The following is a 25,753-nucleotide window of genomic DNA, read 5'->3' on the forward strand; positions in this document are numbered from 1 at the left end:
TAAATACACAATAATATACGCATATATATATGCACTATTATATTTATAACTAACATTAATTAATTGAAAACTAGCAGCATATACATATCATTTCCTCAGTAAATGCAAATGGTAACTGGAATAGGAAATGCATTCGAAATGAATTATCTGAGACAAAGACTTGCATTGTACCTAAGATTCAAGATTAACTACATGTACGCGTTGGCCTTCATGACTGAAGAAAGTAAAACGCCTTGTTAAAGTCGAACCAGATGGTCTTGTTAATAATTGGATCGCTTGTACTTTCTTGCGATTTTATTCAAGATATCGAAAATCGATAATTTTTAGCGGTATGGGTAGATAAAATAATAATACAATTATTATCAACAAAAACTATTGAAAACACTTGAATACTGGCTTTTCAATAAGTTTTGCGGTTCGATAAGGGAGGGCGTTGCTACCAGCCTAACGTTTGTTTATCCCAGGCAACCAAGTGACGTCAATAACGTCGAGGAAACGTCAGCTTTTGGTTGAATATATACACGTGTTTGAACATTACGTCGTATAAACGTCTTTTGTAGGTGATTTTAAAGACGTAAGATTAATGACGTTAGAATACGTTTTCATTTCAGAGTATTTCAGACAGCCCAAGTCTAACGTCACAAAAATGGGAGGAGCTTAACGGGTTAATGCTTATAATGTTCAGGGCTACCAGGTTTACTGATTTTTCAGTGGGGCTACTGATTTTAAGTCTAATTAGTAATTAGTGACCTACTGAAATCTATCAACATTAACAGGTAAATTTCTATGAAACGGGCTTTAAAAATACGAGATTATTTGGCTGCGTCCGTATTATAAAGATGGCCGTAAATAACAGGTCATAAAAATTATGACCTGGTATTATTGGATTATTTAAAAAAGGAAATCTTCATATTTATAATTGGTTTTGAGAATTTTGGAACTGGCCGTTAGTACAGGTGGCCGATTTTGACAGGTGACCGAATACACAGGTTTTACTATATTTACATGGCCTAAAAAGAATCTACTGATTTTTGAAAGCAAAACTACTGAAAAAGTAAAAACTGATCTGGCAACCCTGATAATTTTGTATATTGACGTTGGTTTATAAGCCTTAAATTGTCATAAGAAATTTTTCATTTATTGTTTACGTGCTTTTTGTGGTAAAAAAGGACTTTTCATTTAGATATTTAGTTGAAGAAACGTGTTAATTAAGAGTTTTTTATTCGATCAAGTGAGTTGTGAGTTAGTTTAATGCAATAGTCCTTGTGATAGTTCTTCTTGAAAACGGTTTGAGGTTATGTGTTTTGTTTTGGTGAATATTTTCTGTTAATTAACTAATTTTGTGTTATCGAGTTTAATTAAATTAATTTGTTAATAAATTATTTATTAGTTTATACACTAAGCACCAAAATTAACGCACCACCTTAAAAATGGCACATTTTTCATGTCTTGTATTTCCTAAATCTGTTGTCCGATTTTAGTGTTTTTTTAGTATGTTATAGCTTTATTCTACAAAAATATCGATGTAATAATATCGTTACTAAACAGATAAGTGTCATTGTATACCGGGTGTAACAATGATAGTCTGTTTTTTCCTCAAATTTTGGAACACCCTGTGGAATATTCTGGCGTATATAAAATATTGAAATTAAAACTCAACTGTAGCCTTATGCTATCTTTTATGCTTTTTGACTCATTAGCTTATGCTTGATGATAACAAAGTTAGGTACTTTAACAACTAGCCATATTTTTCATCAATACAGGGTGTTTCTAAATATGTGCGACAAACTTTAAGGGGTAATTCTGCATACAAAAATAATGACCATTTGCTTTATAAACATATGTCCGCAAATGCTTCATTTCCGAGATACGGGATGTTGAATTTTTTCTTACAAACTGACGATTTATTTATTGCTCTAAAACCGGAGGAGATATGCACATGAAATTTGGTAGGTTTTAAGAGGTAGTTGTTGCGCATTTTTTTGGCATACAATTAAGAATTTTATATTCACCATTGGCGTGCATACGGGTCATATTACCCGGTCATATTACCCGTATGCACGCCAATGGTGAATATAAAATTCTTAATTGTATGAAAAAAATGCTCAATAACTACCTCTTAATACCAACCAAATTTCATTTGCATATCGCAACCGGTTTTAGAGCAATAAATAAATGGTCAGTTTGTAAGAAAAGATTCAGCATCCCGTATCTCGGAAACGAAGCATTTGCGGACATATGTTTATAAAGCAAACGGTCATTATTTTTTAATGCATAATTACTCCTTAAAGTTTGTCGCACTTATTTAGAAACACCCTGTATTGATGAAGAACGTTGCTAGTTGTTAAAGTACCTAACTTTTTTATAATCCAACATAAACTAATGAATCAAAAATCATAATGTTAAGAAAGCATAAGGCTACAGTCGAGTTTTAATTTTAATATTTTATATACGCCAGAATATTCCACAGGGTGTTCCAAACTTTGAGGAAAAAACACACTATCATTGTTACACCCGGTATACAATGACAATCTGGTTAGCAAAAATATTATTACATCGATATTCTTGAAGAATAAAGCTATAACATATTAAAAAAATTACTAAAATCTGACAACAGGTTTAGGAAATACAAGATATCAAAAATGTTCCATTTTTAAGGTGGTGCGTTAATTTTGGTGCATAGTGTATGTTGTTTGTTTTGACACAGTAAGTATACCTTAGCCTATAAGCTAAATTTAAAACAGTTAAATTAAAAATTGCAATACTAACAATTAGGTCTGGATCCCGCGTATGAAAAAAAAGTTGATTAATAGCAAGCTGAAAATTTGTTAATAGCTTTAGGGTAGGGTGGCCATACGTCCCGGTTTGGCCGGGACAGTCCCGGTTTTGACCGCTTTTGAGGGCGTCCCGTCGGTTTCAGAAAATTCCCTAAAATGTCCCGGTTTCACGCAAAAATAAAAAAATGTATATTTTTACTAACAAAGATAATAATTTATTAATAGTTTCATCGCAATTCATAAAAGCTTAAAAAAAACTAGTACAGTTTTAAAAAGTGCATGAAAATGTATCGTGTATGTGCTACTTAATGCGTGTTTTGTTGCATCGGCTGTACTTCGCGATGAACGAGAAGCTTTTCCTGTTGAAGAGCGATGGAAGCAAATATTCGCAAGGCTTTATAGTAAGGATATTGCATACGATACTATTTTGAAAGTGGTCGAATTTGCTATGTGTTTGCCAGGAACTAGTGCTCCCGTAGAAAGAGTATTTTCCATCATGAACAACTTGTGGTCAAATGAGAAATCACGACTTAATATAACAACAATGAGTTCAATGTTGATGGTTCGAGTGAACTTTAAATACACCTGCGACCAATTTTACGAGATGCTCTTGAAAAACAAAGACGCATTGAGAAAAAAAAGTAGTTCCCAAAAATACTTCTGGTATGAAAAAGAAAAGAATCTGATGAACAGGCAGGACCCTCAAACGAAAAATAAGTTTAAAGTGGAAGTGGGCCATTTTTTGTTAGTGTAAGAAGAAACACGAATTTGCTATGATTTATAAGTTTTTAACCTTGTAGGTAATAAATAAGAAGAAACATAATGTTAGTTTTGTTTCACAAACCAACCCATTTCCATGGATTAACTTCACCTGGGGACCCCACCCCCCGGTAACTACGATGTCCCGGTCTGAGCCAAACCATTTATGTGTCTAGTCGGACAAACTTTGATATATGGGAACACTGGAACAGGGGCAGTTTTAATTGACGAACAGGTTAAAAAGTTGGAACGGTCACACCACGAAAACGGCACATTTATTTTGTCCGACAGAACAGACTTAAACTCTCCGAACAGAGATTAAACTCTCATGCAAATATCAGATTGCTATTTATCACCTGTCATAATTCCTGTCATTTGACATATTCTACATGTTCCACTCATTAAAACGCCCATTTGGTGATAAATAGCAGTCTGATTTTTGCATGAGAGTTTAATCTCTGTTCGAATAGTTTAAGTCTGTTCTGTCGGACAAAATACATGTGCCGTTTTCGTAGTCTGACCGTTCCAAATTTTTAACCTGTTCCACAATTAAAACTTCCCCTGTTCCAGTGTTCCATATATCAAAGGTAGTCCGACTAGACACCCTTAAACTATTAACAAATTATCAGCTTGCTATTAATCAACTTTTTTTCATACGTGGGATCCAGACCTAATACCCATACGAATAATTACTATTGTGTATTTTTAAAACCATAAAATGCAAAATATTCTAAAAAAAAACGACATAAAAACTACGTTTTTTATATCATCTATTTAAAACGTGATAAAAATGACATTAGTTATGGTGGGACATATTCACGTGACTTTCGAAGTCGAAAAAACGTGACAAACTGACGTGGTTTGGTAATAATTATGACGTCTTTTCAACGTTTTGTAAACGTCATTTAGTTGCCTGGGATGTTGGTACACTCTTCATAATATTAACGTGTTTTCAATCTGTCAATTTGTTCTTTGTTTACAAGTCATTTAGTATCGACGTGTGTCTTTTTTTACAAAGGACACAATTAAGTATTGTTCAATGATTGAATTTTTATTTTTGGAAGATTTGATAGCAAAGGAAATTCATGAACGAATGTTGAAAGTGTATAAGGACACTTCGCCTTCAATTAGTACAGTAGAAGGAATACAGGATTAGACAAATTATAAGTTATGGTGTTGGAAATTCATCTTGTGACCGATTTTTACTAGAACCATAGGCATTTCATTGGGCAGTGTAGGCAATATTTTGACTGAAGTATTGGGTTTTAGAAAGTTGTGTTCACAATGGCTGCCACATTTGCTAACAACGGAACAAAAACACATTCGAATGCAACTTTCTCAACAATATTTAGGGCTTTTTCGGAAGAATAAATTAGATTTTGTGCGTCAATTAATCATTATGGATGAGATAGAATATATCACCATCATCCCGAATCGAAACAAGATGTTAACGAGTGGTGTGAACCTGTTTCTTCGGTTCCGAAACCAGTTAAATCGGCCAAGAAAGAGTTAGCATCAGTTTTTTTGGGGTGAGAGAGGAATTTTGTTTATGGATTACTTGGAAACTTGTGAACAATAAATTATATACATTATTGTAACCTTTTAGACCAGCTGGAGGAAAAATTCGTGAAAAAAAAACCCGGTTTCCAGAAAAAAATAAGTTTTCATCAGGATAGTGTCTTGTCATATGGGCCCATGAATTAGAGTTAGAATCGTTCAATCGTTGTCCTTATTCAGAAGATTTGGCCCCTAGTGACTTCCATCTCTGTCAATATCTAAAAAATTTATGTGTGGGAAGCAATTTTTATCAAATGATAAAGTCATAACAGCTGTGGAGCGCTTTTGCAGCGCTTCTAGATTCTCACTTCAGCTATGGAATTTATAAATTGGAATCTCGTTAGAACAAGTGAATCGGTGAGTGAAAGAATAGTACATCTCCAAAACTGTCATTTTAAAAAAATAAAAAAAAACATTTAAACAAAAATCTAGTGGTTTTTGATATTTTCATACATTGTAAAGTTGTAGCTTTTGTGCTAATTTATTAAATGTCCAAATAAAATTTATTAAAACAAACTCCAGAAGAAAGATATGTGTAAAAATGTATTGTGTACATGTACTGTTCTTTCACTCAATTACAAAAAAACACAATTCTGGAACTACATTTATTGGTTTTGTTTAGAAATATTTATTAACAATGCATGGAATGCAAGATTGTTAACCCTGTATTATCAATCACTAAATGAATCCTGATTACAAGTGGCGCGCGACAACGTAATGCCGTTGAGTGAAAGAACAGTATAAGCATTGCATGTATACGGTTTTTTCACTCACCTAGCAAATTGCTCTGTCGATATTAAATCGCAGAGTTGTGTTTATACTGTTCTTTTGCCCAGTGATACATTAACCTATTAAACGTATTTTGGCTATCTCAGTTCAAAATGTCATTGTTGGCGTTTATATTGTTCTTTCACTCACTGATTCAAGTGTATGTGTATTTATCTTCAAGAAGACTAGACTGAATAATAAAGTGTACTTCAAAGTATAAAAGTGTGTTGCAAAACTTATTGAACAGCATAATGTATTATATTTTTAAATGACAAATGTTGATGTAAGAAAAATACATACATATACGTTGAAAGCTACAGGAAATTGACAAGATACTACGAAGACCAGTTGTACAAAACTAAAATACCACCAATTTACACACATCCTCCTGAGATATTCTTTTCCAAAATCGTACGAACAGATTACATGTATTTAAACCTATCAGGCAATATTATTAACAATAGTATTAAAGATAATTGGCCTGTATATCAATATATTTTATTGACTGCTCCAAAATTCGAAATAAAACGGGCTGTGCAATGTATCACTGAAATTATGATTAAAAAGAGTCAAAAATAAAATAGGCTGTTCAGTATATCGCTGGAACTCTGAATATAAAGAGTCATGCCGGTTACCTAACTAAGCTTCCATATTTATTGCTGAACTATCAGATTTACTGTTTGCGTTAAATTACATATACAGGGTGTCCAGAAACTCTACCGACAAACGAAGACAGGAGATCCCTCAGATAATTTTAAGACAATTTAACCCAATTCACCTAGTCCGAAAATACTTCTTAAAGGAGCTAGAGCTCTTTGAAAATGGCGTCATGAAATTAGTTTTTCTTAAATACCTACAGAACGCTTCTATTTAGAAAAACGAAAATTGGTAGGCGTCCGTTTTTGGTAGAGCAACGGGTATTTTATCGCATAACTTATTTGTCCTTAACTTTTATGCATTTTTGACTCCGGATTATTGAATTGTGAGGTATTCTAGTACTAAAAGGTACTCTTGTTTTAAGTCGGTAGGACACACCGTTTTCTAGAAAAATCGATTTGAAAGTTTTTCGTTTTTGGAATTTGAAAAAAAATTGAAAGAAGTTTTCAACAAAAAACGAAGCATTTTACCAACATAAAGTAAGAGTAACTTTTAGTACTCGAATAAATCATAATATAATAATCTAGTGTCAAAAATGCTCAAATACTCAAGACAAAAAAGTTATGCTATAAAATAACTGTTGACCTACCCAAAACGGACGCCTATGACCAGTACTAGGAATTTGCTATTAATGAAATCGATTTATCTCTGGAATATAAATAAATGTACCAGTTTTCGTCTTTCTAAACAGTTTTTTTTAATTTTTTTTTTTAATTCAAAAAGCGAAAAATTTTCAAATCGATTTTTCTAGAAAACGGTGTGTCCTACCGATTTAAAACAAGAGTACCTTTTAGTACTAGAATACTTCATAATTTAATAATCTAGTGTCAGAAATGTATAAAAGTTAAAGAGAAAAAAAGTTATGCGATAAAATATCCGTTGCCCTACCCAAAACGGACGCCTATGATCGGTACTAGAAATTTGCAATGGATGGATTAGATTTATATCTTGAAAATAATTACGCGTACCAATTTTTGTTTTTCTAAATAGAAGTTTTCTGGAGGTATTTAAGAAAAACTAATTACAAGACGCCATATTCAAAGAGCTCTAGCTCACTTAGGAAGCATTTTCGGACTAAGTGAATTGGGTTAAATTATCTTAAAATTATCTGAAGAATCTCCTGTCTTCGTTTGTCGGTAGAGTTTCTGGACACCCTCTATAGCCTTTATAGTCTAATAGCTAGTGAACCCTCCGACTAACGGTCGTCCTGTTGTAAGGCTAGAAATTTGTCTAGTGATAATTCATAGCACACCAAGGCTAAAAACCATGACCTGGCAGGCATCAGCCGTGCACGTGTATCTACCTGGTGAATCGAAAAGTGCATAGTTTAGGGGTAAAATAAACTTTCTCCTATAAGGTTTAAATTTAAGTAAGTGTTTGAGTAAGTCATTTAGAAGAAATATGTACAATGACAGGCGATTCTGAAGAGCATAAGACCTTGCCAGGCGAGGGGAAAGATTAGGGGTTGAGATTGAGTTTTAGTTGATTTTATTATAATATTTTTAATTTTAGTCACTCGCAACTAAAGAAAAGCGTTTCTTAATAGTTATTTATGATATAAGTGTTAAAAGTACACGTTTAAGGCACGCATGTGAAAGTATGCAGAATGAGCGATAGCGAATTCTGCAATTCACATGAGTGCCTTAAAAATGTACTTTTTAACACGCATATCATACAATATTTTTTCTACAAAGTAATTACATGACAATATCTAAAAAACTTTTACTTGAACGTGACTGACATTCCATTTTTATATTTTTTTGACATTACATCAAAATTGTCTATACGGTCAATACGAACTGCAGTGCCTTAAAAATATTTTTTCTACAACCACTATTCAAAGTGCACTTTTCTACACGGTTTTATGTTAGCAAACTTGATATTTTCTCACAGTATAAGATATTTGACATTAGTGTGCAGAAAAGTGACGTTTCTGTGCCGCAAAGTGACGTTTCTGTGCCGCAAAGTTCTTTTCTGCACAGTTGACTACCTCATTCTGAGTAACGTTATATTCTGTTTACATCCGTGGACTACCGCATTCTGAGTAACGTTATATTCTGTTTACATCCGTGGTTAAACTTTAGACAAATATATAACCTATAAGACAATTATTATATTTAACTATAGCATAGAAACTAAATTATGGATGTTACAACTGTTTTATTTTACAATTTTATTCTTATTAAACATTTTATAATTATCAAATAACCAATAAGGATTTAGCAACCTGTGCAAGAGACGTCGAATGAAGTAGGTTTTGTGTAAATCCGTGACTGCATAAATATAATGTCAATAATGTGTAATAATTGTTCAAATTTAAACAAATTAAGGCAGTGCATTAATTTTTTAACTGATTTCTGTGCAATTTATTTAGGTATAAGGAATTTAAATTGATTAGTAGGTATTAATTAAATACAGTTTAAAATTTATCACATAGGTACCTATTATAATTAATCGTCGTTTGGAAATTGTGACTTTTATTCTTAGGAAAAACTGTGCTTGTAGAAAAAGTATAGTGTGAAACACGTGCAGAAAGATAATTTCTCACTCGTTTGAATTGCGGCACTCGCTTGCGCTCGTACCGCAACTTTTCAAACTCGTGAGAAATTAGTATCTTTCTGCACTTGTTGCACAATATACTATTAAAGCACTAGTGCCTTAAAGTAGCATTTTTAACGCACGTATGGAGTGCTAAAAATTGCATTTTTAATACGGTTGTAAAAAAAAATTCATTTTTTTTTAAATAGATTTCACAATTCTTATCGTACCTATATTAGTCTTATTAAATGTTTTATTTTCTTTTTTCTTCATACATAAAATATTTTGAAAAGTCGTTCAACTTTTTTAGAACCTGATCCATTTTATAGTGAGAAGAGTTTCTTTACCATAAAAAAATGAAACATCAATAAAAATGTATATTCTTAGTTATTTTTATTACCTTCTTAGACTAATTAATTTGCATATTCGTTAAAAACACAATAAACTATTAACAAATTTTGGTCTGACTTTTATTATCTGATCTGTGCAAAAAAGTCTAAGCCTCTTTATGTATCGCATTCCTTTTCTGATTTTACATATATGATTTATACGGAAACTGGACTAAAATAAAGCGGACAAATTTGCGAGATGTATGTGTTCGAATTTCGGGTGTGGACAAGGTTGATATTGGTATATAAAATGGAACAGTCTACATGTTTTTTGTATAACTTGTTCGGGTTTTACATCAAACACATCAACCTCCTCTAAAAATGAATGCATTCGTAAGTGCTCTTATTCTTTTAAACAATCTTTTGTTCATTTTTAAATTTTGAATTTAATTTTAGTAACACAAATATTCTTTTTACTTTCTGTGTCCATCTAAATATTTTTTCTAATTTATAAATTAATGATAAATGGGTGATACTAGTTTTCTTTTAATATCACTATTTATATATTTGATGAATATTCTGTCTTCCACTTTTAACCATAGTTCTCTTTTTCTCATATTTTCAGAACTATTTTATACGTTGTCTTCAGATTTGTTCAATAATTTTTTATGCAGTGTGTACTACCAAAAGAGACATTTCGTATCTTTTCTTTGGTCTTTGCTCGTCTTCTATTTTGTACGTAAACTAATTTCTTCTGTCTCTATCTTTGCCTTTTGTTATCAAGTATGTTCTATTTTTTGGTTAAATATATTTTTATTTGACTCTTTATAAACTAACTTAGCAAATTCTCAATAATTTCCATATATTTCCCTGGAAGTTTCAATTCTTCATTTATTTTTTTTTTCACTTTTATTTACAGCTTAGTCATTTATTTTGGTTTTAAATTTCTGTCTCCTCTTCTTATGATTCTTATGATTTCGAAGTGCGTCTTTAGTGTTATATAAATATTTTATTTTTGAAGAGTCAAACTTCTTGGTTCTTAATTCTAAATTTTCCTTGGTTCCTATTTTTCTAACTATGATATGAATGACATGTATTTAAGTATATATTTTATAGCGCGAATATATATATTATCGGTTTACAACGTTCTCCGTCTTCCGATACCTGTTCGCCATTCCTCTCTGTCCGCACATTGATCTACTTGCAGACCTCTTTCATCCATGGCTTTGTTTATTCCTGCCTGCCAACTTTTCCTCGGTCTACCTCTTCTTCTTCTACATTGCGGTTTCCAGTTTTGTATTTGTTTTGGGATTCTGTCTTCGTGCATTCTTTGTACGTGACCAAACCATCGTAGTTGTATTTCATCGATTTCGTCATTTATTGTATGTGTGGCCTTCATTATTTCTCGTATTTGTTCATTGGTGACATGTTCTCTTTTTGATCTTCTTGCAGCTCTTCTCCAGAAATCCATTTCGGTGACCTCTAACATTCGATTTGCTTTTTCCTTCATAGGCCATACTTCGCAGCTGTATGTTATGATTATGATGCTTTTCACTACGGGCGGCGTTATAGATCTTTTTCTTGTTTTGGTTGTTTATCTGCTTGTCCCAGAGTAGTGAGTTTAGGAGCGTAATTGCTTTCCTGCCCTGAGTATTTCGTTCTTTAATGGCTCTGTCCAGTGTTCCATCATTCGTGATTTTCATACCCAGGTATTTATATTCGTTACATTTACTGATTCTTTCTCTGCCTTCTAGTATCAAGTCCTGCTGCGTTCCACCGATATTCATATATTTGGTTTTTCTTATGTTGATCTCTAGTCCCCATTTCCTGCATTCCTCTATTAGCTTTCTTGTCATTTAACAGATATCATCCTAGTCTTGTGCTATTAATATTTGGTCGTCTGCGAAACAAAGAGTATATAGTGTATGGTCATTTAGTAGGAGTCCCATGTTCTTGCATTTCCGTTTCCAATTTTTAAGAGCTTGTTCTAAATATATTTTCAAAAGTGTTTGAGAGAGGCAGCATCCTTGTTTGAGCCGTTTATTTGTCAGAAATCTTTCGGTGAGTTTGTTTCCTTGTTTAATTCTCGTGGTTTGTTATAAAAATTTTTAATTATTTTTATGATTTCTATATTTATATTTGTATTCTTCATTGCCTCCCATAACTTTACCAAAGGTACACTGTCGTATGCTTTTTTCAGATCAATATATAAGAAATGAATCTCTTGGTTATCCGCTGTTTTCTTTTCCATGACTTGTGTGATTGCAAAAACGTGGTCAATTGTAGATCTTTCGGCTCTAAATCCTGCTTGTTCTTCTGCCTCCATTTCCTTGTATTCGTCTTCTATTCGGTTTTTTAAGATCCTTAGAAGCGCGAATACACATTCATAATGACATCTGTAGAAAATCGTACCATCTTACTTATCACTATTTGAGACTTTTCTCCGGAAAATTTGTAAGGTAGTTTAGATAGATCGACTTTTTACCTTCCTTTTGATTCACTTTTGGCTTGATATCATTAACTAATTCAGTTCATCCTTTACATATTTTTCTTCTTGACTGGCTTTACAACTCGGAGTTTTAAATCTTCGCCGCATCCACTTTGACTATCCATGTTCAAGGTTTTTGCATTTCCATTTCCGATTTTTGTACCCCAATCCTAGAAAAATCGGCTTCAACATCATCTTTCCATATTTTTCTGGGAATGCTAACTGATCTCCTACCATCTGGTCTCTCAAAAAACATTGACTTTAACACTCTGTATTTCTCTGATGTTACCACATGACCTGATCTTGTGGATTTTCTTTGTAAACCAACTATTTTGAGAAATATTTTCCCTGAGAAAATACTGAGTTTATAACATTTTTATACGAGAACCTTTTATTTGTTCTTTTGGTTACTTATTTTTATACTTTATTGTTCTATAACAACCTGAACTTAAAAACATCAATTTTTTTCAGACTGTAGTTTTTGCTCTTGGAGCCCTAGCCTGCGTCAACGCAGGAGTAGTTTCCTTAGCCCATGGATATGCCGCTCCAGGTGTAATAGCTCAGTACGCACTCCCCTACGCAGCTGTCCTCCCATCTGGTCATGGTCTCGAAGGACAATACATTCCAGACAACCTAGAAAAGCTATACGACGATGGCTCATACAGACCTCAACTTAGCGCTCTCACCCTCAGCCCAAGCCCCTATGGTTTGACTCCATCTGGATCAGGATTGGAAGGAGCCTACGTACATGACAATCTTGACAAATTGCACGATGATGGATCATACAAACCCGAACTCCAGGCTTTGCCTTTGAGTGTTAGTCCTTTCGGTTTAACTCCATCTGGATCTGGTTTGGAAGGTACTTACGTCCATGACCACAGTGAGAAGTTGTATGATGATGGTTCCTACAGACCCGGCTTGTATCATTAAATGTTAGATTTAGATCATTTATAAATTAATAAATTATATTTAAAAATCTATTTAATTTTTTACCTTATAGTTTTACCCTAAAGAGAATTAAAAAATAATAATTTAATTAAAGTCGAGTAAATTGTTAAATTTGAGTCAACATGCACCAGAATATCGATTTACATGCTTTAGCCCGTAGGCACAAAATTTGCAATGGTTTTTAAATGCATTCAGTTTTTCGAGCCCTGAAAAAACCAATAAACATTTTTGAAACATATAAACGCAGATTGAAAGATTACATTATTACCGAGGGCCGAAAGTCCCTAAGAATTAACAAAAGGTTTCTTTTGAATAAGATATTTGAAATTAAAAATTACATTCAAATTTCTCTTCTTTCACCCCCGTAACTTATTAAAATAAAAATTATAGAGATTTTCAGGAACTTTCAGCCCTCAGTAATAATGTATTCGTTCATTCTGCGTTTAAATTTTGCAAAAATATTTATTAGTTTTTTTCAGGATTCGAAAAAATGAATGCATTTAAAAAGCATTGCAAGTCAATTTTGTGCCTATTCACTTAAAAAATAAAGGTACCCAAAATGGTAATAGAAATAGGAATAATCTATGACTCTTGATCCATTTATAATATTTACCATATTTCATGTGAATTAACTTCATTTTATTTAAATATACGTTTATTCTGACGTTTCGATTTCCTCTTCGGAAATTTTGTGAGAACGATCTCCGAAGTGTAAATGAAAACGTCAAAAATACAAATAAACTGAACAAATTTGTTATTAAATTTTCTTCCTTTCTTCTATATTTTAAAACAATTTTGGGGGATTTTTCTAGTACTATAGAAATCCAATAATTCGAGTATCTTAATATTTGTGGGCCAATACGTTGCTAGAATTATAGCAAATAAAGCGTATTACTCCCTAGCAAAAACTGGCGACAAATAGCTTAGTACAGGCTAATATGGACAACAAAGGAAGAAGACTCGCTACCGATAGTACTTAAATTAAAATTGCTCTCAAAGGCAGCTAAAACAAAGGTATATAAACAGGGGCGTAACAGAGGCCCCCGCAGCATGCAGCTTGCGGGGGGGCCCCAATATATTAGGGGCCCCATCTTGCCGTCTAACATATATGTAAAAATATGTCATTGATATATTTTTTAAGCATGCATACGCAACGTTTTTCAGCACTGCCTGGAAATCTTCAAAAACTTCCCTCGATTCGATTTGGCAAACAATGCAGAAAACGTCCAACCAAAATCGCTTACTCTAAAAACGTTATCGGTGACTAGGTGGTCATCCAGATTACAAACTGTGCTTAGTGTAAAACAGAACTCCATGACCATTTTATAAATATTGTCTAAAATAATATTAACTACCACAGGAGTAGAGAATGACAACTAATAATTATGGAACAGTTTGAATTTGTCTTCCCATCTATTTTACAAAATAAAGTACTACTTTTACATTACAACTGTAAGGAATTTTTATCAAATTTTTAGACAAAACTATACGTCATTTTTACAAAAATCCAAAGATTTTGCTACTAATTGTGGCTTTCCCTGTACTTTTAAAATCAAAGCTTTGGTAGAGTTAAGAAGCATTTTGTTGAATTATAGGCATGTTTTTCGGAAATCTGGATGTAGCCATTGAACAAATTCAAGCTGGATTTATAAGCTTGTACAAAGTGAACAACGATTTTAAAGTCTTATATCCTAGAAGTGGATATCTTTTCAAATCGGATCCAGAAGTACAGTTGAGTCCGCGAGTCTTTACCCGTGCGTCATCATTTAAAGCATACGAAATAAGTCGGAAATCTATTTCACGCAACAACAAATGACAGAAAGTGGCTACTGTTCCGATTACGGGTTTTATTATAAAATTTGACGTTATCAGATATATAGAATGTCAAATGTAAGTTTTGTTTCAAAATTTTTGTGCAGAATTACAGCTACATTTGAAGTAGCTTAATAAATTCTGTTATTATTATTGATTAATAAATAAATAAACAATTTATAAAAAAATGCAATAACATATTTTATTTTTGTTATTTTATTCACTTTGACGGAAATCTAAACACAATCATTTCTTTACTGTGTGGATGACGTTGCTTTGTATGTTTTAAATATTAATTGCCAAAATATAATTATTTTCCTTAAAATTTCAAAGCACAATAGAAAATTAGTTGTGAAAACAACTGTTTGTGTAATATAAAGTAACTTCAAAACGCAAAAATTCGACAAAAACTGCAAAAAATTCAACTGACTGACAGCCACAAAAGTAAACAAGGCAGAAACGTCAAACAAATTGTGCTTAAAATATGAAAACATACCGAATCGTCTTTTTTTGTATCAAATACTATTTTGTATCTATCTCTTTTCAATGCACTGAGTCTAGATGGTTCATAAAAATAACATGTGTTTTTACTTAATAACAAACGGCAGCTAGTTTGTCATGAGTTTCATGCGTGGAAGAGAATGATGCTAGATAAAAAGTATGTGTTTTATCTCGCCAGGTATTAGTGACGCACGGGTAAAGACTCGCGGACTCAACACTTGCAGGAGTCAGTAAATTAGTTGCTGCGTACCCGTCATTTTTAAGTAATGAGTTTTTGGAGCAACTGCAATTTGTTAGAAAATCATTGAGGACACAGTTGGAATCGGCGAACTCTATGAGCCAAAATTATTCTTATAGACTTTCATTGCACTAGTACTTGCATCTTGCATACCAGAAGTATGTCATGCATACATTTTGTTTTGAACTTTACCCATCACGACCACTAGTTCAGAGAGATATTTTTCTGATCTTAAATGAATAAAACCATATCTTTGTAGTACAATGTCAGAAGTTATCTAGCGCTATAAGTATTGAAAACAAAGTGGCCCATCAGATAGATATTAATAAAATAATTGTAGATATATTCGCTGAGAAAGTTTTTCATCTCATAGAATATTACTATGTAATATTGTAATAATTTTAAGAGTGTAGGCGCAAAATTTCGGACTAATGTTTTTTAAATGCATTCATTTTTTTCGAATCCTGAGAAAACGAATAAATATTTTTGAAAACTTTATACGCAGAATGAAAGATTACATTATTACCGAGGGCTGAAGGTCCCTTAGAATAAACAAAAAGTTTCTTTTGAATGGGATATTTGAAATTAAAAATCATACTAAATTTTCTCTTTTTTCACCCTTGTAACTTACTGAATTAAACATTATTGAAGTTTTCGGGGACTTTCGGCTCTCGGTAATAAAGTAATCTTTCATTCTGCGTTTTAATTTTTCAAAAATAGTTACTAGTTTTCTCAGGATTTAAAAAAAATGAATGCATTTAAAAAACATTGGCACGAACTTTTGCGGCTACGTTCTTAATTTTTGTTCCATTTTATGCTATACCAATAAAGTTGTTGTAAATGATAGTTCTATACCAATAAAGTTGTTATAAACAGTGCACAAATACACTATATGTATACGTTTTTGTTACACAAGTCGCATTTAGTAATTTTTTAAAAGGGGCCCCATTTTCAATTCTGCGGGAGGGCCCCGACGAAGTTTGTTACGCCACTGTATATAAAAGTATAATGCGTACCAAAATAACGTATGAAAGTAAGACATTAGACACTAAAGAGAAAGAAAAAAGTCTTAGAAAGATCCTCCACGGCATCTTTGGATCTTTTAAAGACGAGATAACAGGAGAGTGGAGACGAAGACACAACCAAGAACTCCAAGTACTTTATTGAGACGAGAACCTAGTATGATACATCAAGGCAAATCGTATAAGATGGGCACCACATGTATTGAAAGAGAATTATGAAAGGCTACTAAATAAGACCTTCTAGGAAAGGCCCGATGACAGAAGGTCATTTTTCTCCCAATAAAAAGATGAAGAAATGCAATAAGGAGTGATCTACCTAAGACTGAGATACAATAATCAGAGATTATTACACAAGACCGACAATAGTGGAGGAAAATAGTAAACCAAGCCTCACTTAAAGTTGTAGAGCCAATAAAGAAGAAGAATTGGAAAACTTTGTATCAATTTCGAGTAATTTTTTAATTCTGTTACATAGTCACACCTCTTACCTGCATTTGTTCTGTGTTTATTGAAGTGTTTTCATGGTGTTTAATAGTCCTGTCGCCATGAGTGGTACAACGGCGACGGCCTCCTTAATTCAGATGGGCTTACCCAAGTTTTTTTATGTATTTTGACCCGTAGAACACGAATAACTTTTGATTAAAAAATAAAGTAGCAATTCTGCTTACCGCATTTGTTAAATTAATTTGTAAAAATTATTTTTTTATTGTTAAACAAAGCTATAAACACATAGTGCTTAAATGATGTTTTCAATGCATTTTTCGTTTGAAATCGAACGAGTAGGCGCGCATACAGACAATTTCTACGTAGATTACGTACATTAAAACGCATGCATTGGGCACGGGAAACACTATGTGTCTATAGCTTTGTTTAACAATAAAAAAATAAATTTTTAGCAATGCAAATAATCAAAACAGATAGAATTGACTTGAACTTTCAAGTGCAGTAAGCAGAATTGCTATTTTATTTTTTAATCAAAAGTTATTCGGGTTCAAAAATTGTCATTTTTCAATTTTTGAAACTTCAACCGCGTTTATCTCGAAAACTATCCATCCTACAGAAAAACTTGTAAGAACATTTTTTGCTTAGAATCACCCAAAAAATACAAAAAAATGTTTTGTTTTGCGAAAAATCGCTGTTATATGATTCCTCAAGTTCTTTGTTTATAAAATTCTTATCGACATCCGGATCAACTGTTACCCAAAAAATTCGTGTTCTACGGGTCAAATGCATAAAAAAACTTGGGTAAGCCCATCTGAATTAAGGAGGCCGTTGTACCCCCCTGGCGACAGGACTCTTAATGTTTGTTTTATAATCACTGTATTTCCACATCTTGTAGCATTTGCTGGATTATTGGTGTGATAATATAAATATAGAGTAACCTTTTAGCTTTATATAACTCTTGTTAGTAAAATAGGTTGCGGAGAGCAGACAAATATCTATTTTTGTTGATCTAAGTACAGCTATTACTATGCTGCTGAAGACCGTTATCATTCGAAACAATTACTTTAATGCCTTCTAGAGCCGCCAATTGTAGGTCGCAATGTTCTTCTATTGTTACCTTCTTACTTTGGAAATCTTGTCATATCTTTTTTGAAGACTTTTTTGATTTTTTCGTGTTTATCGAGCAAATCCATTATGTTTAATAGTATGTCTTTAATATTATTGTCACTTTGCGGAGCATGGTTTCCCTGTACCCCATCGCTACATGTACTTTTTTTACGTTTTGTTTACTTCAACATCCATTTGTTCTATAGCTCCTTGGGAGATTTACGTTTAGCAAATTTTTTAAACTATTGGAGATATACTTTGTGGAGTTTTTGGAATTTCCTTGGATGAGGTGTTTTGAGAAAAATCAGCACATTTTACGCAAGGAAGTTTAAGTAAAATACAATATATTTACAAAAAATAGTTTGACAACATAAAAAACGCTGTAGTAGAATGGCAGATAAAGTTGTTCAATAAAGTTTAGTTTTTTGTACCAACGTAAAAAAATAAAATATCATGCTAAATAATAGTTATTTATGAAACAGTTCGTGAAGTATGCTTTTTACGAACGCACGATTGGCTGTGGCGGTTGGCTGTGGCGGAACGCGGTTGGCTGTGGCGATGTTTAGAGCACGAGTGACAGCGGAGCGGGTGCTACATCACGTAAGTTCGCAAAAAGTACTTCACGCACAGTTTCATACAATATTAAATATTATGTATTAAATATTAAAAGTTTTTTTATTTGTTTATCGTAGATAAAATTTTTATTTACGATAAACAGATAAAAAACTGTAACTCTTTTTTACTCGAATTTATTTCTATTCTACAATTTTTAGAACTTTGACATTTAAAAATTTTAACTTCTTGTAAACCACAAAACTGTCAAAACTTTTGTTGTAATTTAATGTTCACATGTCATCACCATGACAACGCGAAAGTTAAGGATATTTGATTATATGAAAGTGTGCCAAGAAACAGTGCGAAAAAGTAAATCCCATTTAAAATAAATTGTTACTTCACGCACACTTTAAATACTTCACGCACTGCTATCTATAATGACAGTTTTCACAAACTAAAAACTTATACATAGGTAATATGGGATAGAGTAGATAGAATATTTTTTAAACCTCAAGCTGTATATAGATTACTAGCACTCTGAAAAGTCTCTGGAACTACTACTGAGCCTACATTTACATCTACATCTAATTACATGCGTGTAATGAATGTAACCGTCATTCGATCATCTACATACTATCACGTGATAAAGGAAGTTTTACATGCATGTAAACTCGACTTTCAGCTAAACTTCAGCTTGATCGTGGTTTGCTTTGTGCCTATGGTGTTTCGTGGAATGGCTGTACAGAGTATTGAATGACAAAGTGAAAAGTCGAAACCAATCGGATAATGCAGGCTATTCCAACATAAATTTCAGAGCAGAGCAAACAGAATTAAAATTGCATGGTTAGACAAGGTAACAAAAATTAAATTTATATACAGTATGTCTCAGAAACAGGTTGTAACCATCGGTAAAACACGGAATAATTCTCTATTTGCATTACAAAAATCATTTTATACTCTACCTACATCTTACATAATCAAGGTACTTAAATGTAATTATAGCCATAACTTTGTTGATGTTTGTTATTACTGTGAAAATTTTTAAAAAATCTTTTATTACAATTAGTTGGCTGTGGTAATACAGGTTAACTTCTACGTCACGTTGTACGTTTGTCTTTTGACACCTTTCAGAAACATCACTCATTTCGCATTTAGTTGCCATTAAGTCATTGAAATGTAAACAACTCAATTTGGATCCTACGTGTTGGGAAATTTCAATACATTACCTTATATTAGGACATTATCCTAGTTGCCATGTGACCATCATAAGGCATTTCATTAAAGTATGCACTTTCAATGCATCGATGTTATATTTAAAGGGTTTTTACCTGGATATTTTTCTTTTGTGGCTCAGCTGGCATCCAGTGTGTAAGTATAACCAACTTGCTCTAACCTTAGTCAAAATTTAAATACCAAGTTTATATTCATTAAATCGGTTATACTTATTTTTAGATCTAACACTGATGATGATTTTTTATTAATATCGAAAACGTTTTGTTGTGGTAGCCCTTTAAAGGGATTTTAATAAAAATGTTATACCTTTTACAAAAGATTTTTTCCAATTTTTGTGATTGATAGTATACAGCCAACTACAGGAAAACATTCCTTTTCCTTGTGGATTTTGGAATAAATTTTAGTATCGGTTATAGGAAAAGAGTTTCTCTTGTTTAACTTTTTTGTTTAACCCAAAACTTTAAAGTTTTGCTTCCAACTTTTTTGGTTTCGTTATTGTTCTACCAAAAATTTTAGTAAGAGTCCATTGACTTAGTTTATATCTTATTGGTTCTTTACTGATTTGCTCAAGGGTGGATCCAGGGAGGGGGCTATGGGGGCCATGGCCCCCTCCGAGAAATTAAAAAAATATAAATTTAAATATTTGCAATTCAAATGTTTTTAGTTTCAAACACATGTATTTTTACAAAACAGGAGGTAACTAATATGTTGTCTAGACTAGAATCGAACAAAAGCATTAACAAAATTCTTGAAGAATGACATAGGATATTTTGCAAATCAAAATGTTAATAATTTTACAAAGTGCCAAGTTTTAGAACGACCTTGGCAGCCATCAAAATCGTATCAATTTCCATATTGTGTACACACAAAGAATAGAAAAGAAATGAAGCCTTACTTGGGTCACCAGCACTTGGAACAGAGGAGTTGGTTGGTACTTTCGCACAGTCAAAAGGGATTGTTTATCAAGTATTGCGTTTTATTTTTCTAACGAAAAATATGGTTACAATAAAGGGATGATAGCCCAAAGTCTTGTCACGAAACATTTAACATCTTTCGCCAAAGTCATGGTCAAAGACAAAGCCATACAAACCCATGAAAAAACATCATACCACAAGGAGTGCGTTCAGGTTGGGCTGGATTTTTTACAAAGTTATCGCAACCCGCAAAAGTTAGTCATTAACCAGATAGACTCTCAGAGGTCTAAATAGGTACAAGAAAATAGAGAAAGACTACGACTATACCCTATTCCACGAATATACGACCCTCTTGGATTATCTCGACAACGAATATTTTGCTGTGTAAAATAAGAATAATGAAAGTAAATTGAAAATTACATTGCTGTTTATTGGAATTAATTATTAGAGCCATTTACTTTCGTACTTCCTATGTTGTACACTAAAATATTCTTTGTCGCGATAATCCAAGAGAGTCGTATATTCGTGGAATGACCCATAATAGTAGAACCTATAGTGTTCTTAAGTCGACAAAATACCCTCTCAAATCAAATAATTTATTCAACCACTTAGTTATTATACAATATACACATAACAGACCTAATTAATATACTTATACTGACTGATTCATCCGGAGGCAGACCTAGACACAAGGCATCTGTTTGTCGGATACCTCCCACTGATGTCAGTCAATATAATATACAATGTACATATAATTTATTAAATACACTGTCTATAATATGTATAAATTAAAGTAAAATATAAATCAAAACATTCAATAACAATAGCAAATCGATACATTTCTTTTTAGATTTTAACTGTTTATGTGATTTAGTTTTTTTTTTTTTTTATTAGATGATTATTAGATGATTAGATGAAAGGCCTCTAAGAGGCCATCGTGATGATAGCCTTCTGCTTCTGGACGAAGATGCTGGACCTAACAATGAGGGGAATTGTTAAGGTTTAAAATCGCATCAGGAGATAAGACTCTTAAACAACACCTATCCACAGCATCTTCCCGAGCAACAAACATTAGTAGCACCAGTCAAAATCAATAATTGATAACATGTTGTGATGAAGACATAATTGCACAAATAATGAATCAGGTTCAAAGTGCAAATTATAACTTTGTCATTTTTGACGAAATGACCGACGTATTCCACGTGGAACAGTTTTCTCTAAATTTAAGATACATACATACACAATAACAATATTCGTGAAGACTTTGTTAAGGTCATTGACGCTTATGAGACCATAAAAGTAATTACTGAAAATCAGAAAGAGGAAAAAAACAAGGCCTGACAGGAGAAGCATTGGGAAAAATAGTATTAAACTTGTTGAAAGAACTGCACTTGGATCCGAAGAAATATGTAGGAATCTTTACTGACTTTAATAATACTTTAATAACCATAAGTTTTGAATGTCTTTATGGCACTCAAAAGTGTGTGAAAAGTGCCTTAAAACTCACCATTGAAACCCAAATTTTTTTAAAAATTATCATAACACCTTCCGTACCCCTCTTCAAAAAGAAGTTCATGGCCCCTCCCGAAAATCGGTCCTGGATCCGCCCTTGGATTTGCTATTGCTCTAATTTTTTGAGTTCAAATCATCATTTTAAATTATTTTGCTCTTCTATTAGATCTGTGAACTAGTCTTTAAATGCATGCAATTTTCAATTTGGGCTATCAATATTGCATGATCTGCTTAACAGAAAATCATCCCTGATTATAATATGGAATAGCATATGGCTAAGTGAATTCCCCTGTCATTTTCTAATGCCTGTATGAATAGGTTCAGTAATAGTCGAGGAAATGAAACTGAAAAAATGGCAAAACCTCGCAATTTTTTCGTCCATCATCGATTTGTACAAAAATTTGGGATTAGGCTCATTACACCCTCTAGTTCATTTTCTATATTGAGCCATTGTACGCTTTTGGGTTTTTAAGAGTGAAAATTACCCCTAATTGTAAAAAAATATAAAATAACATTTTAAACTTTAATATTGTGAACATTAGTTACATAATGATTGTTTTATGCTTTAAGATATACTATCATAATATTTCAACCCTTAAAACCACCCTTGTTGGAGCTATATATAAAAAATTTACTTGTCCTAAAAGAATAATTTCGGCATCGATTTACATAAAAATTTGGGATTAGGATCATCTTACCCTGTACTTCATATTCTATATCATGCTTAAGGGGTTTGATTATTTTTAGGGGTGTAAACTACCCCTTATTATCAAAAATTATATAAAAATATTGTAAACTTTATAATGGGTAAAATTTGATTTTGATTGGTTAAATAATGATTGTTTTATGCTTTAGGATATAATATCATAATATTTCAACCCTTAAAAACCACCCTTAATAACATTACAATTTTTATAAGTAGATAATTTAATAGATCTATACAGAAAAAAAAAGTATAATTAAAGAATTACAAAAACATTTATTTACCCAAAAATATGAATTTACTAATATACAGGGTGCGCCAAACCTCTGGTCTTCTTTGATTACGGCTAAACTATGAGATATACAAAAAAATGTTTATAACAAAACTAATGTGTATCAAAGAGGTCTATAATTTAAAATTATTTTCAATTATACAGGGTGAGTCAGAACGACGGTATGAACCAAAGTTGTATTTTTTTAAATGGAACACCCTGTATATTAAATCATTTTTGAATATATTATTTAAAAATATGAAAAATTTGTATAAGGTCTTATAGGCCTAAAGTTAATAATTTTCGAAATATTTACATTTTTATTGAGAAAAATGGTAATATTTATAGGGTTGTGGATTATGTTTCCAAGGAAATAAAAATTTAGGTGATAGGTCAAAGTTTTTAAAATATAGTGTTATTTTTAAATAATTTTGTATTTTTTACTTTTAGCCATAAAATATACAGTGTGATCACTATTTGCAAATACAAAATTTTCTCATTTTTTTTAAATGGGACACTCTGTATATTAATTTTGCGTTTTGTAGTAAATATTACAACCTTTCTTTTGATATAATGTTGTATGTACCTAGCATGTTTCGTTTTGTAGATATTTTAAAAAAACTATAGATTTTACGTTTTTGTGGATTTTTTATTTAAAAACTTTTTTGCAAAAAAAATAATTATAATCTGGTTTTAGAAACATACACTAAAATATAAAATATGAAAATAAAAACGTAATTAAAGATTAAAATAAATCGTATGCTAGTACAATTCAATTGAATTTAATAACTTTAAATTATTTTACAAAATTATTTTACCATATTAATGAATGCATAAATTAGTTACTAAATTAAATAAACAACCAAATTTTAAATCAACCGTAGTAATTTTTCTACTACAGCAACTTTACTGTACCAAATTAATTGTTAGTTAAATTGTATTTAGTTAAACTTTTAATTTACCTTTTAAATTTACTTACATACATCTTGAGAATATAAAAATTATTATAAAGTATGCTTTGAAACAAATGAATGTTAAATGTATCAGCCAAATTAGTTATTAATATAAATAGTATTTACTGGTGTCACAAAAGCTGGTAATACTTTTGTAGTTGAAATTTTTGTAACAATTTTTTATATTTTAAATTTTAATTTTTTAACCGAAAAATTTTTGGATATGACATTTGTTTTGGGCGAAACCATTAGAAATTATTACCAGCTTTTGTGACACGAGTAGGTACATAGATACTATTTACTTCTTAATATACTTCCATAACGTTCATTTGTTTCAAAGCATACTTTATACGTTCTCAAGATGTAAGTACTTTGTAAATTAAAAAGTTATTAACTGATCTTACTCGTAAATACAATATAACTAACAATTAATTTGGTACAGGAAAGTTGCTGCGGTAGAAGAATTACTACGATTGATTTAAAATTTGGTTGTTTATTTAATTTAGTAACTAATTTATGTATTCATTAATATGGTAAAATAATTTTTTGTAAAATAATTTAAAGTTATTAAATTCAATTGAATTGTACTAGCATACGATTTATTTTAATCTTTAATTACGTTTTTATTTTCATATTTTATATTTTAGTGTATGTTTCTAAAACCAGATTATAATTATTTTATTTGCAAAAAAAATTTTAAATAAAAAATCCGCAAAAACGTAAATTCTATAGTTTTTTGTAAATATCTACAAAACGAAACATGCTAGGTACATACAACCTTATACCAAAAGAAAGGTTGTAATATTTACTACAAAACGCAAAACTAATATACAGGGTGTCCCATTTAAAAAAATGAGAAAATTTTGTATTTGCAAATAGTGATCACACTGTATATTTTATGGCTAAAAGTAAAAAATATTAAATTATTTAAAAATAACACTATATTTTAAAAACTTTGACCTATCACCTAAATTTTTATTTCCTTGGAAACATAATCCACAACCCTATAAATATTACCATTTTTCTCAATAAAAATGTAAATATTTCGAAAATTATTAACTTTAGGCCTATAAGACCTTATACAAATTTTTCATATTTTTAAATAATATATTCAAAAATGATTTAATATACAATATACATATTTAAAAAAATACAACTTTGGTTCATACCGTCGTTCTGACTCACCCTGTATAATTGAAAATAATTTTCAATTATAGACCCCTTTGATACACATTAGTTTTGTTATAGATATTTTTTTTGTATATCTCATAGTTTAGCCGTAATCAAAGAAGACCAGAGGTTTGGCGCACCCTGTATACAAATATACAAATAGTTTTTAGTCATCTTCCATTATACGAACCGGTTTTGTGGTGTTATACATACATTGAAAATGATCCATAATAGGACTATTCGAATTTTTCGAAAATAAAATTTGTTTTATTAACATGGCTGCTTCATTTTTTGCGATAAAAAGTTTTTTCAAAAATAATTTTTTAGGATTTTTGAAGAGCTATAAGACTATGGAATCTAAATTCCGTAAGATACCTTAGTTTTTAATTCGGGTGGGTGGAATAAGGGATCTTTGCTCGTAAATAGAGGTGTTAAACAGCTATATCTCGCTAACTATTCACTGTAATGACAATTTATGCACAACAGAATTTTAATCG

The 25,753-nt window shown here is 31.6% G+C and overlaps 2 protein-coding genes across 4 annotated transcripts in view; both read left to right on the plus strand.

Moving 5' to 3' along the window:
* LOC114336520 (ADAMTS-like protein 1) overlaps positions 1-25,753 on the plus strand; it is a 1,384,970-nt gene that overhangs the window by 1,155,043 nt on the left and 204,174 nt on the right. The window lies entirely within an intron of this gene.
* Positions 9,544-12,853, plus strand: LOC114341934 (uncharacterized). The gene is made up of 2 exons (XM_028292742.2): positions 9,544-9,778; positions 12,345-12,853. The coding sequence occupies exons 1-2, from the start codon at positions 9,767-9,769 to the stop codon at positions 12,801-12,803; spliced, it is 471 nt and encodes a 156-aa protein (XP_028148543.1). The 5' UTR covers positions 9,544-9,766; the 3' UTR covers positions 12,804-12,853.

This window comes from Diabrotica virgifera, chromosome 6 (genome assembly GCF_917563875.1).
Source record: "Diabrotica virgifera virgifera chromosome 6, PGI_DIABVI_V3a".
In the NCBI taxonomy this organism is placed as follows: Eukaryota; Metazoa; Arthropoda; class Insecta; order Coleoptera; family Chrysomelidae; genus Diabrotica; species Diabrotica virgifera.